At 43.7% G+C, this 17,583-nt stretch overlaps 1 protein-coding gene across 1 annotated transcript; it reads left to right on the top strand.

Annotated features, from left to right (window-relative positions):
- Window positions 1-315: 315 nt before the first annotated feature.
- On the top strand, window positions 316-16,395 carry psen2 (presenilin 2). Its single transcript, XM_083970873.1, has 11 exons — window positions 316-418; window positions 2,140-2,279; window positions 3,070-3,296; window positions 4,484-4,625; window positions 6,348-6,415; window positions 9,296-9,516; window positions 10,419-10,517; window positions 10,622-10,687; window positions 11,507-11,596; window positions 11,694-11,809; window positions 16,102-16,395. Exons 2-11 carry the CDS (start codon window positions 2,148-2,150, stop codon window positions 16,255-16,257), a joined length of 1,317 nt encoding a protein of 438 aa, XP_083826999.1. The 5' UTR covers window positions 316-418; window positions 2,140-2,147; the 3' UTR covers window positions 16,258-16,395.
- Window positions 16,396-17,583: the final 1,188 nt, after the last annotated feature.

Consider the following 17,583-nt stretch of genomic DNA (forward strand, 5'->3'; position numbering starts at 1 on the left):
AGTGAAAGCAATAAAATACGGCAAAGTCAAATAAGTTAAAATAAAATAAAATAAGATAAAAAGTGCCATCGTGCTACTGGGTATTAAAAGCCATCCTAAATAAATAGGTTTTTGGATGGATCTTTTCCAAATAAAACCTGGAAAAGATCCAGACTTCATTTGTTCTTTTTTTTTTTTTTTTTTTTTTACCATTAGCTGAACATTATTATTATTGAAAAGTGTGATTAATAATTCTCTCCGTCGTGTATTTACATTATTCAACAAATAAATAATATGAACCGAGCCAGAAACACCACGTGACCTGGTGACGTCAGCGGGGGGGGTCACGTGGTGTGTGTGTCAGCTGACTGTGTGTGTGTGTGTTCCGGGTTCGTCTCATCGCCTGTGTGTTTGACTTTACTTCGCTTAAATCCTTGAGGTAAAAAAAACTAAACTAAACTTTGATGTTTTTCCTTAAACACGCGCCGCTTCACTTCCGGTCTCTTCGCTCACGAGCGCAGCGGAAGAATCATAAAAGAAACGAAACAAAACAAAACAGAAAACGAAGAGATGTTGTGGAGAGATGTCGTGACGTAAATAAACAGTCAGCTGTTCAGAGACTTCACCGAGGACGACGGTTCCGTTCAGTCCAGATAATCAATCAATCAGTGGCTGATAATCAATAGTTGATCGATCCTTCAGAATGAGGAAGTTCGGTTTAATCTCGGGCTGTGTAGCAGGGGCGGAGTTAGAGAAGTGGGGGCCGCACTGGGGCACGGGGCCCCTGAGGTGCCTGCTAACATTAGTGTTTATTTAATAAAGGGACAGTTCAACATTTAGTCAGATCTTCCTCTCAGCAATAGACCGAGTCGCCTTGTTGTTTACATTCTACTTCCGGGTAGAAAACCAGCACGTAATTTGAATGAGATCAATAGTAACGAACGAGAGTTTAGCTAGGCTATATCATATTTTTCACGCCCTATCACCGTTTAGACAAATCTCAAATGATTGAAGAAACATTCATATTTCTGTGTGTGTGTTTTGTGTTGCTATGTGTTGTATTTATTCAGTTTGGGGGAATCACGGTGTCTAGAAAGCATCAGTGGCTGCTAACGGTAGCTAAGCTAACGGCGGTAGCTAAGCTAACGGTAGCTAAGCTAACAGCAGTAGCTAAGCTAACAGCAGGACGTCAGCTGTTAAAACCCTCCCGTTGTGGGACACGACATGAAACTACTCCAGTTAGCTCAGTCATGTTGGAACTCAGATATCCGCTGGAGAAAATATTTTTTCATGGACCGTTTATAGAGTCACTGAGTTATTAAAGTTAAACAGGTAGCTAACCGTTAGCCCTGCTAATCTATGATAACCATGACTAATTACAAAAACGTGCACACAGAAATAGTAATATTTGTCCAATCATTGGTTTTATAGACTTTACAAACATCAGATTAGTCTAAACGGTGATATAGTGACATGAAAAATTAGATATATATAGCGAAACTCTCGTCCGTCACTATTGTTCTGATGCTGGTTTTCTACCCGAAGTAGTTGTAAACAACAAGGAGATTCGTTCGTCATAGCAGCAGGTTCATCATCACCTTTAATTATCGGTGCATGTTGTTTTGAGATCGGCGGGGCAGAGACGTGAGCTGCTCAGTGAACGGTACAGGTCCCCTGTCCCTCATCAGACTCATCAAATACACAATCCAACAACTCCACAACGCTCTGGTGGTGGTCTGCTTCACCACGCTATGAGATAATCATGTAACATCAGAGACAGAGTTGTTTAGAGGGAAATGCAGCCGGAACTACATTCCAGACACGGCTGCTGGGCGGAGGGATATCAGAAGAGAAAGTAGTTCAGAGTATTTGCTTCACGTGTCGTAATGTTATAGTCATAGCGTGGTGAATGTGCAGGTCACAACTTGTCCACCAGAGCGTTGTGGAGTTGTTGGATTGTGTATTTGATGAGTTTGATGAAGACCAGGATCAGAACCAGTTGGATCCGGATCAGACCAGCTTAGTTTGAACTGGTGTTCCTAAGGACTTGGTTTGCAGTTGTGTCTTGTCTTTCAGTCTCTCTGGTCAGTAGAACGTCTGTAGGAGGACTGTTCTGGTCCTGGTCCTGGTTCTAGTCTCTAATCTCTCTGTTCGTTGCAGTCGTTGCCATGAACACCTCGGACAGCGACGAGGACCTGTACAACGAGCGGACGGCGTTGGTGCCGTCGGAGAACCCGGCGCTGCCGTCCTACAGACCGGACCTGGACCCAGCGCCGCCCGAGGACCCGGTGCCCAAACGGGTAAAGGTCCAATACAAGTCTCTCGCCGGCTCGTGTTGCCTCGGTGGGGTCAGCCCTATGTTCCCACAGCCCTATGTTCCCACAATCCTATGTTCCCACAGCCCAATGTTCCCACAATCCTATGTTCCCACAGCCCAATGTTCCCTCATTTCTAAGAATTTTTTTTCCTACTGAAAATGTTGAAAATTAGGCCCTATGTTCCCACAATCCTATGTTCCCTCAGCCCTATGTTCCCTCATTTCTAAGATTTTTCTGATTTCTAAGAATTTTGTCAAAATGAAACTCTAAATCAAGTCATTTTTATTTTTATACCGCATTTAAAGGGATGATTCAGAGTAATTTCATGGCGCTAACGTTACCAAGCAGCTCTATCTTAAATTACCCCACTAATAATGTCCAGAATTCCTGGTGTACTGACTGTACAAACTTTCTAATGCTTCATTTACTACTACTTACACTATTTGTACTACTGTAGAAGTTTGTTGTCTAAGTTGCCCTGTGTTCCCAGGGCCCTGTGTTCCCAGATTTAGCTGAAAGCTACATCACATCTGTAGTCAACTGCTACTGGATAATAGGTTGGGTCAGGTGTAATTGACGACCAAATTGGGAGAAATGGGGATAAAATCTGATGCAAATTGATGATAAAGGAAATGTGGGAACATAGGGCCTCATTTTGGAAAGAAAAAAGAAACCTTAGAAATCAGGGAACAAAGGGCTGAGGGAACATAGGCACGCTCCCGCCTCGGTGATGATGATGATGCTGTGATGTTCTGTCTCTCTGTCCGTGCAGCCCGCGTTGAGCCGGAGGGCCGGTCCGGCGGCCGTGGATGGCGGTGGCGGCGGCGGCGGCGGTGGAGGTTCGGATCAGGAAGTGGATATGGACGATGAGGAGCTGACTCTGAAGTACGGAGCCAAACACGTCATCATGCTCTTCGTCCCCGTCACGCTCTGCATGGTGGTCGTGGTTGCCACCATCAAGTCCGTCAGCTTCTACACCGAGAAGACCGACCAGCAGCTGTAAGTCCCAAGGCCGTAATTACCATATACATTCGGGGGGACACATCCCCCCCAATATTCAGATATGCTCAAAATACCCCCCCCCCCCAATATATAACTATCTGATTAAAAAATAAAAATGAACAAATAAAAAAGTATCCCATGTGTAAGCGAATTTACCGTACTTTCCGGTCTATACAGCACACCTGAGTATAAGCAGCACCAGCTAAATTTGAAAAGAAAATCCATATATAGGCCGCACTTGAATATAAGCCGCAGGTTTTCATGTTGTAACATGAGATATTTACACAGAAAGACAGTAGGGAACTGTGGAAGTCCGCTCGCTTTTCCGCTGTTTTGGTTACGCTCCTCTCAGCCATGTGCATTTGTCTACAACGAAAGAGAGAGATTTGGTCCCCCCCAATGTTGATTCCATGGTTACGGCCCTGGTAAGTCCACGCTTTGAACGCTACGCCACGCCACGCCCCCAAACTGCCCCGCCTTCCCCTCAGCCAGTGATGTAGTAATTTTTTTTAGTGGGTATACTGCTTTTTAACTGTTCATACTTGTATCACTGTTGGTTCTCAAACAGTTTTTACATCAAGGAACCCCAAAATTGACAGAAATTAGACCACGGACCCCCATTGGACAAAAATTTGAAGCGAACACCAGAAATACACAAACATCAATGTACGTTTAAATTAGGCAATACATTTTTGAAAGATTATAGAGAAATTTCTGCAAAAAAGTGGTAAAATTTCTCAAAAAAAAGTTGAAACATTTCTAGAAAAAATGGTAAGCTTTAAAAAGAAAAAAAGAAAAAGTTTCAGATTTTCTAGAAAAAAGTGGTAAAATTTCTAAGAAAAAAAAAAAGTCAAAAGTTTTTTTAAAAATTTAGAAAAAACTGGTAAAATTTCTCAAAAGAATTCTAGAAAAAGTGGTAAGATTTCGCAAAAAAAAGTGGTACAATTTCTCTCTCAAAAAGGGGCAAACAATAATACAAAAAAGGGTAAAATTTCTTGAAAAAATAATAACAAGTAAAAAAGAAAAATTGAGAAGAAACTTGTAAAATTTCTCAAAAGAAATCTAGGAAAAGTGGTAAAATTTCTATAAAAAAAAAAAAAAGTCAAAAAATAATTTAAAAAAGTGATAACATTTAGGAGAAAAAAAAGTATACCTGAGTGCTAACCGCCATGTTTGTCCCCCAGGATCTACACGCCGTTCACGGAGAACACGGCGTCGGTCGGCCGCCGCCTCCTCAACTCCGTCCTCAACACCATCATCATGATCAGCGTCATCGTGGTCATGACGATCTTCCTGGTCGTCCTCTACAAGTACCGCTGCTACAAGGTGAGCCGCCGCCGCCGCCACCGCCATCTTCCCCGCTCCCATCTGCTCCGGTGGGTCCGCCCCCCTGTGATGTCATCACCATGTGACTCGGGGTTATAAGGGTTGTGTGTCTTCCCTCCTCCTCTCTACATAGTGAATTCTATCTAGTGAACTCACTGGTCAAATGAAAAACACTTTCGGCCACGACTCCGCCGCTCAGTTAATTACATTATTACGTCGAGTAATTAAAGGGATAGTAGCATTTTTTTAAAAAGTGGGGTTGTATGATCTACAAATAGCCCCTAAGTACTTTAATTGCAGTAGAAGACTCTCTGCACTCCTCCCGTTAGCAACGCCAGCCCATAATAGCCCTGCCCAGAGATTTACAACATACAGTGTTGTGAACAGACCCAAAGAAACGGCCTATTTTCGATATTTTCTATAATATAATTTTTTCCAGCCCTTCAAAGTGCAGGAAAAACACAGTTTTTATTTGGACCAAACCAACTCACGTATCCCTCCTGCACTTTGAGGGGCTGGAAAAAATTATATTATAGTGAACAATGGAACTGTGTATTATTTTTTCAGGTAAAACCTCTTTTAGGCCGTGAAAATAGGCCGTTTCTTTGGGTCTGTTCACAACACTGTATGTTGTAAATCTCTGGGCAGGGCTATTATGGGCTGGCGTTGCTAACGGGAGGAGTGCAGAGAGTCTTCTACTGCAATTAAAGTACTTATGGGCTATTTGGAGATCATACAACCCCACTTTAAAAAAATGCTACTATCCCTTTAAAACGTTGCAGATCAATGCCAACCACAATGCATGATGGGATACCTTGCTTTGGTTAGTGACCATCGGATGTCCACGGATGTGCAGTCACATGATCGCGGCCGTATAGAATACAGTTGTTTAAAGCCTCAGTGTGTAGGAATTCCCCCCATCTAGCGGTGCGGTTGCATATCTGAACGTATTCTTGATGTTGCATTCACCTGAAATGGGGCAGACGTCAGACAGACAACAGCCGTGCATGTAACAGGATAAACAAGCGTCTATGTAAACAAGTGGTCCGCCAGCACGAGGCAAAACAATACAGGCGTGACAACATGTTGTCATGGTGATGTGGTATTGTTTTACCGTCTTTCTCTGGTGGAGTAAAATGACATCCGGTTGGTTTGCCGACGGCCGTCTGCCTGACTGCACCTGAATGCAACACCAGTGCCTCCGTCCTTCCTCACACTACACAGTGGTGACAGTTTTAACAGGCCGTTTCCGTGGTTACCTACGGTCACGATGCAACATGGCCGCCTCGGTTCGGTGCGTCGCCCACTTATGTATTTGTAACGACTTGTAACAACTCATTCTAAGGAACCAGAAAGCTTTCATTTGTTCAAGCTGTGATTCACCTTCAGTGAAATACGTATTTATGAAAGACATGTTTGATTTTTGATAATAAAAAGCCAAATAAGTTACATACTGGGGCTTTAAGATTGAGTGTGGTGTTTTTTTTTATTTAAAAAGAATAATAATTAGTTTAAAAAATGTTTTTCTTAGTAATTTTTTTCAATTACTAGACATTTCAGGCGACCCCATTTGAATTCCATGCGACAAGGTTGAGAAACACCGCTTCAGTAGAGTGGGCGGTCCTTAAACAGACTGGGTGGTTATCACTGTCGTTGATGATGAAGATGATGATGATGATGATGATGATGATGATGATGATGATGTGTGTGTGTGTTGTTTAGTTCATCCACGGCTGGCTCATCCTCTCCTCCCTCATGCTGCTCTTCTGGTTCAGCTTCATGTATCTCGGGTGAGTCCGTACACACACACACACACACACACACACACACACACACACACACACACACACACACATATACACACACACACACACACACACACACACACACTAGTGTTGCTTTCGTCAACGAAAATTATGACGAAATATCACTGTCAACGACCCTTTATCACGTGACGAAAACGAGAGGAAACGTGACCAGTGGCCATGTGACGATAACTATAATAAAATCTATAATGCAATATTGTTGACGAATAAAAACGAGACTAAATGTGGTTCACAAAACAAAAACTCTAAACTAAAATGTCTCTTCATTTTCGTTGACCAAAACAAGACGAGACGAAATTATTATTATTTAGCAGTATTTCTGTTTCCTAGGCAGCGACGTCACTTCCTCAATCCCCACTCGCCGCGTTATTTAGAAGATGCAGCTGCGCTGGGTGGTCTGACGATCCGCGGCTGCCGGCCGTCGGCCCCTTTCCCTGTCGTTAACACTACGTGTGTGACTAGTCTAGTGTGTGTGTGTGTGTGCGTGTTGTTGTGGAAATTTCCTTTAACTTGTGAGAGAGAAAATCATAAGTCCAGCAAAGAAGGGTTTCACTTAAAGGGATAGTAGCATTTTTTAAAAGTGTGGTTGTATGATCTACAAATAGCCCCTAAGTACTTTAATTGCAGTAGAAGACTCTCTGCACTCCTCCCGTTAGCAATGCCAGCCCATAATAGCCCTGCCCAGAGATTTACAACATACAGTGTTGTGAACAGACCCAAAGAAACGGCCTATTTTCACGGCCTAAAAGAGGTTTTACCTGAGAAAAAAATACACAGTTCCATTGTTCGCTATAATATTATTTTTTCCAGCCCTTCAAAGTGCAGAAAAAAACAGTTTTTATTTGAACCTAACCAACTGCTGATCGGCGGGCGCTAACCCTGGGCGGAGGGATACGTGAGTTGGCTTTTAGGCCGTGAAAATAGGCCGTTTCTTTGGGTCTGTTCACAACACTGTATGTTGTAAATCTCTGGGCAGGGCTATTATGGGCTGGCGTTGCTAACGGGAGGAGTGCAGAGAGTCTTCTACTGCAATTAAAGTACTTAGGGGCTATTTGTAGATCATACAACCCCACTTTAAAAAAATGCTACTATCCCTTTAAGTACTTTATTTGATCTTGCAAGAGGTGGACTGTCACACACACAAAAGTCTGTAAGAGAGTGCACACTGAGATGTGGTTTCATCAGGTTACATAGGCACAAGAGCAGGAAGGAGCCACGTGCTCCTCCTTGGAGGCGGCATCAAACATCGTCCAATAACATTATTGCATTCTTGCAGAATAAGTTTGCATAGTTTGCATTAAGCGCTTTTGGCATATCTTGGGTTATTATTATAAAATCAGCTCATATGTAAAGGCAGGAAGCTCGTGGTTGTCTGTAACCGAGGGTCTGTTGTGGTTTTTTCACACCTCAGCAAGTCGACATCTCTTTGACATCTCACTGTGGTTTTGGATATGGAGACAACTGCTGGCTTAAGCGTAATCATCACAAAATAACAGGAACCCAGTCAGACACCTGTATGCTGCCTCATGCACAGCAGGAAGTGCAACTTGCACTTTATTCAAGGTTCATGAACGTACATCTTCAAAGTTCAATCGAGGGTCATAAACATAGACATTTCCATTACAGTGTGTGTATGACTAGCGTGTATGTAGCTATTGGTTTGTGTGTGTGAGAGACAGTGTAAAGTGGGTTTCTCCAAAATATCTGCTAAGTCTAGTATAGTGTGAGGGAACTGAAAATAAATATGTTGAGCAGCATCTTCCATGTCTGGAATGGATGTATTCTATAAGGTAACAATAATATCAAAATAAGATAACCATGTTTGAATTGTGGAATTGGTTTGACTAAAAGAAAAATTTGGTTTCGTCTATAGTTAGGCTACTATACTAGGTAATTATACTATATTAAAGCAGAAGTAAGCGATATTTTTGTGTTAATATAAGTCTTAAATAGTTATATCTTCTGACAGCAATCACTTCTATAGAGTGTTTGGTCTGAAACACGGGTCTGTCAGTCACTCTGCTCTGCTCTGAGCCCAGGAGAAAACTTTCCTTGTATCCTACAACCTTTATCCAATGAGGAGAGAGAACGGCATAAAGGGGCAGTCCTCTCTGTGTGTGCAGCCAAGGGATGCGCGTGAATGTGGTGACGTAGGGACGAGGACCAATAGATCCATGACGAGGGCGGGGGCTGCTAACTCCATCTGCTGACAAGACGTTATGGTGCGTTCAAGGCAACCCGTAACTTGTGTTTTTCCGACCTGTGAAGTCGTACCAGTTCGATCTGGTACGAGTTCACGGGTCAGAAGTTACGAGTGGCCGTTATAGTGACTTTCACAGGTAAAACAGGTCGGAAAAACACGAGTGGGTTGCCTGAAACGCTACAAAGTTGTAAGTTGTGACTTGAAGCTGTAATTTACGATTTCAAAAGCCTGCCTGGAACGCAGCATTAGCCAAAACGACCGGATCACTCACTTCTGCTTTAACTGGGTTAAATAGAATTACATTACTAGAACGAGATAAAAATAATTGACTAAACTAGACTAAAATGTCATCAGTTTTCGTCGACTAAAACTAGACGAAAATAGTCATGGGTTATTCTGACTAAAATAAGACTAAAATGATCAGACTTTTAGTCGACTAAAACTTGACTCAACAAAAAGGAGCATGAACCTGACTAAAACTAATAAAAACTAAAATGACAGTTTGGCACAAAGACTAGACTAAAACTAAAATTAAAACAGGCCGCCAAAAACAACACTAACACACACACACACACACATACACACACACACAGGTGCTGTGGAAGTGGGCGTGGCCTCACCCCCCCCCCCCTCTGTGACAGGGAGGTGTTTAAGACGTACAACCTGGCGGTGGACTACCCCACGGTGGGCGTAGTGATCTGGAACTTCGGCGCGGTGGGGATGATCTGCATCCACTGGAAGGGGCCGCTGCAGCTGCAGCAGGCCTACCTCATCCTCATCAGCGCCCTCATGGCCCTCGTCTTCATCAAGTACCTGCCCGAGTGGTCCGCCTGGGTCATCCTGGGCGCCATCTCCGTCTACGGTCAGTCGGCCGTCCCTCGTTTTAAACCCAGTCTCAGATCCTGGAGTAAAGCCTGACTGTGGTTTTAACTAAACCAGTTTTTATCACCTGAGGCTTTTATCCAGGATGAAATCTGTTTCTAAAGCCTAAAACAGCTCATCAATGCATTTCTTAGATCTTACATATCGACATCCCTCACAAGCCCTGATTTCAGCTGATCAGCTCATCTTAAAGGGATAGTTCAACATTTTTGGCAAATTGTCCCATTGCCATAACCCCTATAGTCATAGCAGTAGGTTCGTTACCTTTAATTGTCGGTGCAAGCTGTTTTTAGAACGGCGGAGCAGAGCCGTGAGCTGCTCAGAGCTACGCTACGGAGGCTCATGGGATTTCTTGGTTTCCCTCATCAAACTCATCAAATACACAATCCAACAACTCCACAACGCTCTGGTGGACAAGTTGTGAGCTGCACATTCACCACGCTATGAGATAATAACACAACGTTACCACACAGAGTTGTTTTAGAGGGAAATACAGTGACTGCTTGATGAACACTGTCCCTGAAGGCAACGTGCATCAGTGGTTTTGCATGAATTTCCCAACAGCTTGCACCGACAATTAAAGGTAACGAACCTACTGCTATGACTATAGGGATTATGGCAATGGGCCAATTTGCCAAAATGTTGAACTATCCCTTTAAGTACTAAAGACTAAAACCAGGAGGTGGCCGAGCGTATTTTCTTAATCCATTTTGTGTCCTGTATGTTAATCACTGTGCAGTAAACTTTTATGTTTTGGAAATGTGCTATATATTTAAAGTGGATTGGATTGGATTCCCATCATGCATTGCTCTCGGTGTGTGTGTGTGTGTGTGTGTGTGTGTGTGTGTGTGTGTGTGTGTGTGTGTGTGTGTGTGTGTGTAGACCTGGTGGCCGTCCTGTCTCCGAAGGGTCCTCTCAGGATGTTGGTGGAGACGGCTCAGGAACGTAACGAGCCCATCTTCCCCGCCCTCATCTACTCCTGTAAGCCCCTCCCCCCCCTCCCCTGTGATGTCATCAACCCATCAATCAATCAAACGAATTAATGCTGCTAACTGTAGCTGTAACACACCTGTTCCTTTGCTCAGCGGCCATGATGTGGACCGTGGGGATGGCGAGCCCGGCGGACGCTCAGCGCTCCGAACAGGAAACAGGTCCGGCAGCTGGGAATCATGGGAAATGGGTGGTGGTGGTGGAGGGGTTGTCAACAATTGACCTATGGTTAAGCCACGCCCCCAAACGCGATGAGCCAATCACAGTGCGCATAGCTAGCCCATACACTCTGACATTCTCTGCTTCCACGTCCATTGAAATGCATTGCAGTTGATCAGTTTTCATTCGTTTTTATATGTTTTTTCTTGACATTTTAAGTTTAAAATGGTCAAACGGTGTTCATGGGGTACATGCAACTCCAACACTAGGTATCCTGAGAGGCGACGGGGTGGATTTTTTTTTACCTTTTCCCAAGCCACATCTCAACCGAGAGAAGTGTCTGCTCTGGATAAAGTTATGCGGTAGACCACAACACCAACTAAACGTGGATAAACTTAACAAGGATGTCTACATCTGTTCTAAGTTAAGTCAACAACGTATTTGAGGCAACATATTGTCAGAGATGTTTAGATGTTAGCCAGCATCACAACTCAGCATAAAGCCCGCTAGCTTAATGCTAACGTATAATGCAAAACTCCATAGACAGGCTAACAGAAGTTAGCCCGTCGCTATCTGCGTTTCGCGGCAACCGACAGCCATAGCAGTAAAGCTAAGTGAAGTTTTGGTGACTTCAAGATGATATTTCATCTTTCTGTCTCCTGTGAAATGTCTCTACTGTGACAGTTGTTGCCATAGCAACCGTCACCGAATGTTGACTGTTTGTCCGAGTGAGTGGAGGGGGCGGGGCTTAGCCAGAGGTCAATTAGACAGAAATGTTGGAGCTCAGTCTCGTCACATCACATGTTGTTGGTGTTGATTAGATGAGGAGGCGGAGCAGAGCGGCAGAGGGGCGGAGCCTGAGAGGAGACCGGCCAGGACGTTTCCTCCAGACGACGAGCTGGAGGAGGACAGTGAGTTCACACCAACAACACACCAGCGTGTTTAACCAGCGTCAACACACAGATTAAGAGTGTGTGTGTGTCTGTGTGTGTGTGTGTGTGTGTGTAGGGGGCGTGAAGCTCGGCCTCGGTGACTTCATCTTCTACAGTGTTCTGGTTGGAAAGGCTGCAGCGACCGGCGGCGACTGGAACACGACGATCGCCTGCTTCGTCGCCATCCTCATCGTAAGTGGAAACTCTCAACCCGTGTCACTTTTCTTTCTTCTTATTATTTTTCATCTTACATGTGAATTTTCAATTCACAACTCATCCTACAACTCCATTGAACATGCGGATCGGTGTGTTATTACTTTTCTCTACAGATTACGAAAGCAAACATAGGTCGCAAAATTTTTTGCATTGAAGTGAATGGGACGAGTCAAAAAAAAGACTGATTATTGGAGTTTTTCAAACGTCTACTACTCTGGCATACTTTCACCTAGAGACTCCATTTAAACTGTAAAATGTAGACACAAGTCTTGTCTATTAGTGTGTTAATCTACGTGTTGATAGGTATTATAGTTTTTGATCAATCCCTGTTCAATGACCATGATCATTTCTGGAGAAATGTTGAGATTATAATGGGTGTGTATTGCACGGAATGTTCATAGCAGAGTGGGTGACATCATCAGCTAGAGTGGGAGGAGTTGCCTGAAATTGTCTGAAACTTTTCTCTTTCCACGCTGCTCACGGTCACAATTTACACTCTACACACATGATTTTTTCCACAGTTGTAGACAAACTTGTCCTCTCTCTAACAATGTGTTCAACAAAGCAGAGAGACTTACAGAATTTAAACTGTGAGCCTCTTAGTGCGGCTTCGTCTCTCCCTGCTCCGTCCTCATTAGTCAGGTTTTCATCCAAATGTATCAAAATTTTTGAGCGAAATTTGTGAAAATGTGAGTTTCTGCCCGTTTCGCTTTGGTTATCGTTTTGCGATTATTGAGAGGAGACCTGCGGGTAAGTTCATTAGAGATCGTTTTCCCCCCCGGGATGACGACGCAGGTTGACCGGCCGAGCAGCTCAGCAGACGGAGCTGCTGCCTCTGAGACGACCGAGCTTCACTTCTCTAAAAAACATCACAGCAAACTTCTAAACAGCCTCATTTGGATAAACTGAGTGCACATTGGAGATCTAAACAGTTACTTTCTCACATGAAAAAATATTAAAACGTAATAACCACAGCTTTCCGCCTGTTTTACAGCTGCATATACTGCTGCATTCTGGGAAACGTGTATACTGTATACCGTATACTGCAGTGTGAACGGCGTTGGTCGTCATTTATTCACAAAACCTGTTTCCATAGCAAAAAGTTGCATTTTCCTTTTATCGAGACGCTGACGAATCCTCCACCTACAAGCGTAACATTTTTTTTGTGAATTGTCTGCCTATTTTCGAATTTCTGCTGTTTTTTTGCACAAATTGTGAATGAGAACAGGTGGATGGAAATGCTACTACTGACTCTAATACAGAGATTTTCTGAGAGAAGCAGAAGGGAACCTATCTCACCTGTCCTGTTCTGTCTCACCTATCCATGTCTTACCTGTCCTGTCCTGTCCTGTCCTACCTGTCCTATCCTGCCCCTGCGCTCTATCATGGAGCGCACACATTGATATTGATATTTGTTGTAATGTTACAGCAACGTATTTATTTTCTTAGGAGACTATAAGGTTGTTCGGTACTAGTAAGCCTATTCTGTTATTGTTCTTTTCAATCTATTGTTCTTAGTGTTATGCAGTATGGAGTCAGTGCATGGTGTAGTTGTCTCTCAGTGCAACTTAAAGCTGCTCAAAGATTGTAGGCCAAACACTTGAGCTGCATACACTAGACCAGGGGTTCCCAAACTTTTCCAACTCAGGGCCCACTTGACAATCTAAAAAATTTTCGAGGCCCACCTTCGACCAAATGATGCATTCTCAGAGCTTTTTTTTTTTTTTTTTTTTAATTGAATGATAAAGATTGAGGACTGAACTGAAAGCAGGGGGCATGTAAGCTCCACAGTCACTACTGTAACACAGCTGATGCTGCCAGTTGGAGGAGCATCCTGACTAAATCCTGAATAACAGAGAAGGCTTCAGTTTGGGAGGATGACATGAGTTCACTTTCATGTTCACTGAGAGTGAGACGGACCACAGTTTGGTTTGATTTAAATTGTTGTTTTCCTATAACTCTCCAGAAACACCATTCTGTCCATTTCATTTTAAAGAATATTAATAGGCCTATTTTATTTATTTTATCATATTTTTTGTATTATAATATTTTCATTATAAAGACGTTCATGCCTCTCTGTTCAATGTTAGACTGCATTAGTTAGGACTAGGCTACCTGCAGTGAGAGGGATAGGCAGTTGTACATCTACTACATCTGTTATTTTGGTAAAATAGGATCTCCTTCTATGGATCTTGATGAATATTTAGCTTTTTTACTCTGAAAGTTTTAGTGCTCTGACTCACAGTTCACGTCAGCTCAGGTGATCAGCAGGTTATTGTTTCACTTCACTGCCGACGCTCCCGTGTGTGTGTGTCTGTGTACAGCGCTGACATACACACACACTGTAACCCTGCATCTAGCCTACAAGAGCCTGTTCTTCACGCCGTTGACCAGTCAGCATATGAAACGTGTTACCGCAGAATAAACGACACAAGCAGCTCCGTGTTTCCAAAGTCGGGGTTTTTTCCTCCACTTTCTTACCGGAGTATCATCGCGTTGCTCTGACTGCACTCTGCTCCTCACAGCAGCAACATGAAGCTGCTGGAGCCTCCTCTGTCTCCTCACTGGCCCGCTGCTCTACTGGACACTCAACCCTCCGCCTCCGACACTAATGAAAGCAGGCGTAGCCTACGGTACTTTGCTGGGTCGCCGGTTCGAGGCTTAAAACGCATGACGACCCGACACAGGCGAATGGACGGCGGGTCGGACTGAACCGCTCCACACGTTCGTCACTTTAGTTTCCACTTCTAGTTGCTCCACTTCCACTCGTTTCCAACTTTCACCGTTTCCTTCTTCACTTTAGCTTTAGCTGCTGCAGCTCAAACGACAGCGTTCACACCGGGTGTGAGTAAAATACTCGCTCTACTCGCTCGAGCGCGTTCACAGCCCCGACGGCAGACTGACAGGCTGCTGTCGCATTTATTTCTGCCGTGTGATCAATGTCCATAGCCGATAATCGTAATCGCGGTCCAGATTGGAGATTGTTTTATCGCCCAGGCCTATAACATATAATATATATATTTTTAATGTTTCCACAAAAATCATACTATTTTGAAAATGATTTGGCGGCCCACTTGCAATACCGTTGCGGCCCACCAGGGGGCCGCGGCCCACAGTTTGGGAATGACTGCTAGACGAATGCTGTCCATTCTCTGGCAGACAATGTTTTGTCCGACCGGACACATGTTTTATTTGTAGAATATCAGTTGCTGCCATCCAACAGGAGATGTAGAGTCCCTATGGCTAGATTAAATAGACTGAGGAACTCTTTCATCCCTCAATCAGTTAAAACGTTGAATCAGCGGGGCCTGAAGTAGGGCCTGAATAACTTACAGTAGGGTAGGGACTTGGAGGCTCTGCAGCCACTTTGATGCTACGTATAGCACGTCACATGTCTGCTGTCTGTTTTTTGTGCATTGTTTGATGTGATATCTTGTTTGATGGTTGTTTGGTGTTTTTGTTTTTGGTGCTACTATATGGTGTCTATAGAGAATGTGAAGTTACCTCACGCCGCTTTGCATTGTGGGACGTCGTTGGGCGCCATCTTTGGAGGATCGCGGATGTAAACACTTGCTCGTCTCCCTAAAAAAAGTTCCCCAAAGTCGCTTAAAAGTAATCATGGTGGGACAGTGCTGCTGCCACAGTCGTATATGCACTAATACCAAAAACCAGATAGTTCACGATGTCTGGATAAGTCAGTGGAGAGTAAATCTGGGTCTTGAATCCAGTCCCTTAATGGCAAAACGTAAGTTAGGGATCGACACCGTTAATAAGTTGTAGTTTTTCTGTGAACCTTTGTTTCTCGTTAAATTTGAGTTTATCACGATACGTTCCTCCTTCGTTTCCCTTCCCCTTCTCCAAATATTTTCTTTTAACTCTGAAATTATTTGTTTGTTTGTATGTAGCTTCTTTTTAAATGTTTTTGTAAAGTTCTGCAGTTTTTCAGTGGAGCCAGCATGAATTAAATAAAATCAATCAATCAATCAATAATTTCTTTTTTCTTTTTGTCCGTCTTCCTCACATCTCTTTTTCTTCTTGCTCGTTTTCCTCCGTTTTCCCCACTCTCTGTTTACGTTTGCGTTCCTCCAAAGATGGCGCCGACGTCCCACAACGCAAAGCAGCGTGACGTCAGCTTCACATTCTCTATATTTGTAATGTTTCTTTGTCACAAGGAATCAAGTGTCTTGGACGCAAGAAAAATTTCAGAAGTAATTCTGACAATAAAGTACTCAATCAATCACCTGTCCTACCTGTCCCCCCCGTCCCAGGGCCTGTGTCTGACTCTGCTGCTGCTGGCCATCTTTAAGAAGGCTCTGCCGGCGCTGCCCATCTCCATCACCTTCGGCCTCGTCTTCTACTTCTCCACCGACTTCCTGGTGCAGCCCTTCATGGACAACCTGGCAGCTCACCAGTTCTACATCTGAGACACACCTGTCCCCCACCTGTCCCCCCTCCCCCCTCCTCCTCCTCCTCCTCCTCCTGGTGATGTAACGCACAAAGACAAAGCCTTCCTGCCCCGACGACCACAGGAAGTGATGTCACAGACAGAGGGACCTGAGGGGGAGGGGTTGAGATCCACCTTAAATCCTGTAGCACGTTGTCACATGACTTCACGCCTGATGAGTTGGTGTTTAAGGTGGATTTTTTTTATTTTTAAGGTCACAACGTTCAATTCCCTCAGTTCTCTGATCAGTTTTAAAGGGATAGTTCCCCCAAAATTCAAATAATTTCACTCATTATCTCCTCCCCCTCATGTGGACTAAGGGCTGGGAGAAGTTTCAGAGTCCTCCGTGGCTTCTCTGAGTTACAGCGGGGCTCCGTGCAGCACTGCATGTCCATATGACGGTTGAGAACGGAGCTCACTTTTTTCTTCGTAACAAAAAGACACACCAAAAAACATCCAAATACCTCCATGCTGCTCGTCTGTAATGTCCCTCTTGAATTGAAGCCCCGACGTGAGAAATTGTTCCGAAAAGAATTTAATAAGTCTATATTTTAAGCTTGTTTGTAGCGGAAGCTCCCAGTGTCTCAGTTCACTGCTCTTCCTGTGTCTCAGAGAAGGCATGGAGGACTCTGAAACTTCTCCCAGCCCTTAGTCGACATGAGGGTGAGGAGATAATGAGTAAGTAAGAAATTTGAATTTTGGGTGAACTATCCCTTTAACTTTTTTTTTAATGTAGGAAATTAATGATTAACTTTGATCAGATAAACTTTGATTTCATTCAGTTTTAATCAGCGAGTTGATTTCTAATGTTCATTAAAGGGTTAAAGGCTGGGTGAGGTGAGTACGGTGGCTGACGAGGACAAACAAGCTGCTGCTGCCTGTTTTCATCCTGTAAAAACTAAAAACCAACACCAGGAGGGGGAGGGGCCAGGGGGAGGGGAGGGGGGTCTTTATATAAATAAATACAATATATTTTGTAGGGAGTGGTTTTTGTGAGATTCAGTTTTATTTCATTGTTCTGTGCAATAAAGTCAAACTTCTGTCACGAGCTGAACCAATGACATCGTCGTCGTCTCTTTATACTGAACTGGACACTTCCTGTCTGCTCAGGCCACGCCCACAAACGCCTCACAGCTGCTCCCTGGTTGGTTTTAACAGAGCAACAGTTTCATTTGGATTGAAAACATTTCTCCAAACATAAATACAGTGCTACACTGCAAAAACTCAAAACCTTACCAACAATATTTGTCTTATTTCTAGTCAAAATGTCATTTCTAATTAAAACAAATTTAATTATACTAAAAAT

The sequence above is a fragment of the Trachurus trachurus genome (assembly GCF_905171665.1).
Source record: "Trachurus trachurus genome assembly, chromosome: 1".
Taxonomy (NCBI): Eukaryota; Metazoa; Chordata; class Actinopteri; order Carangiformes; family Carangidae; genus Trachurus; species Trachurus trachurus.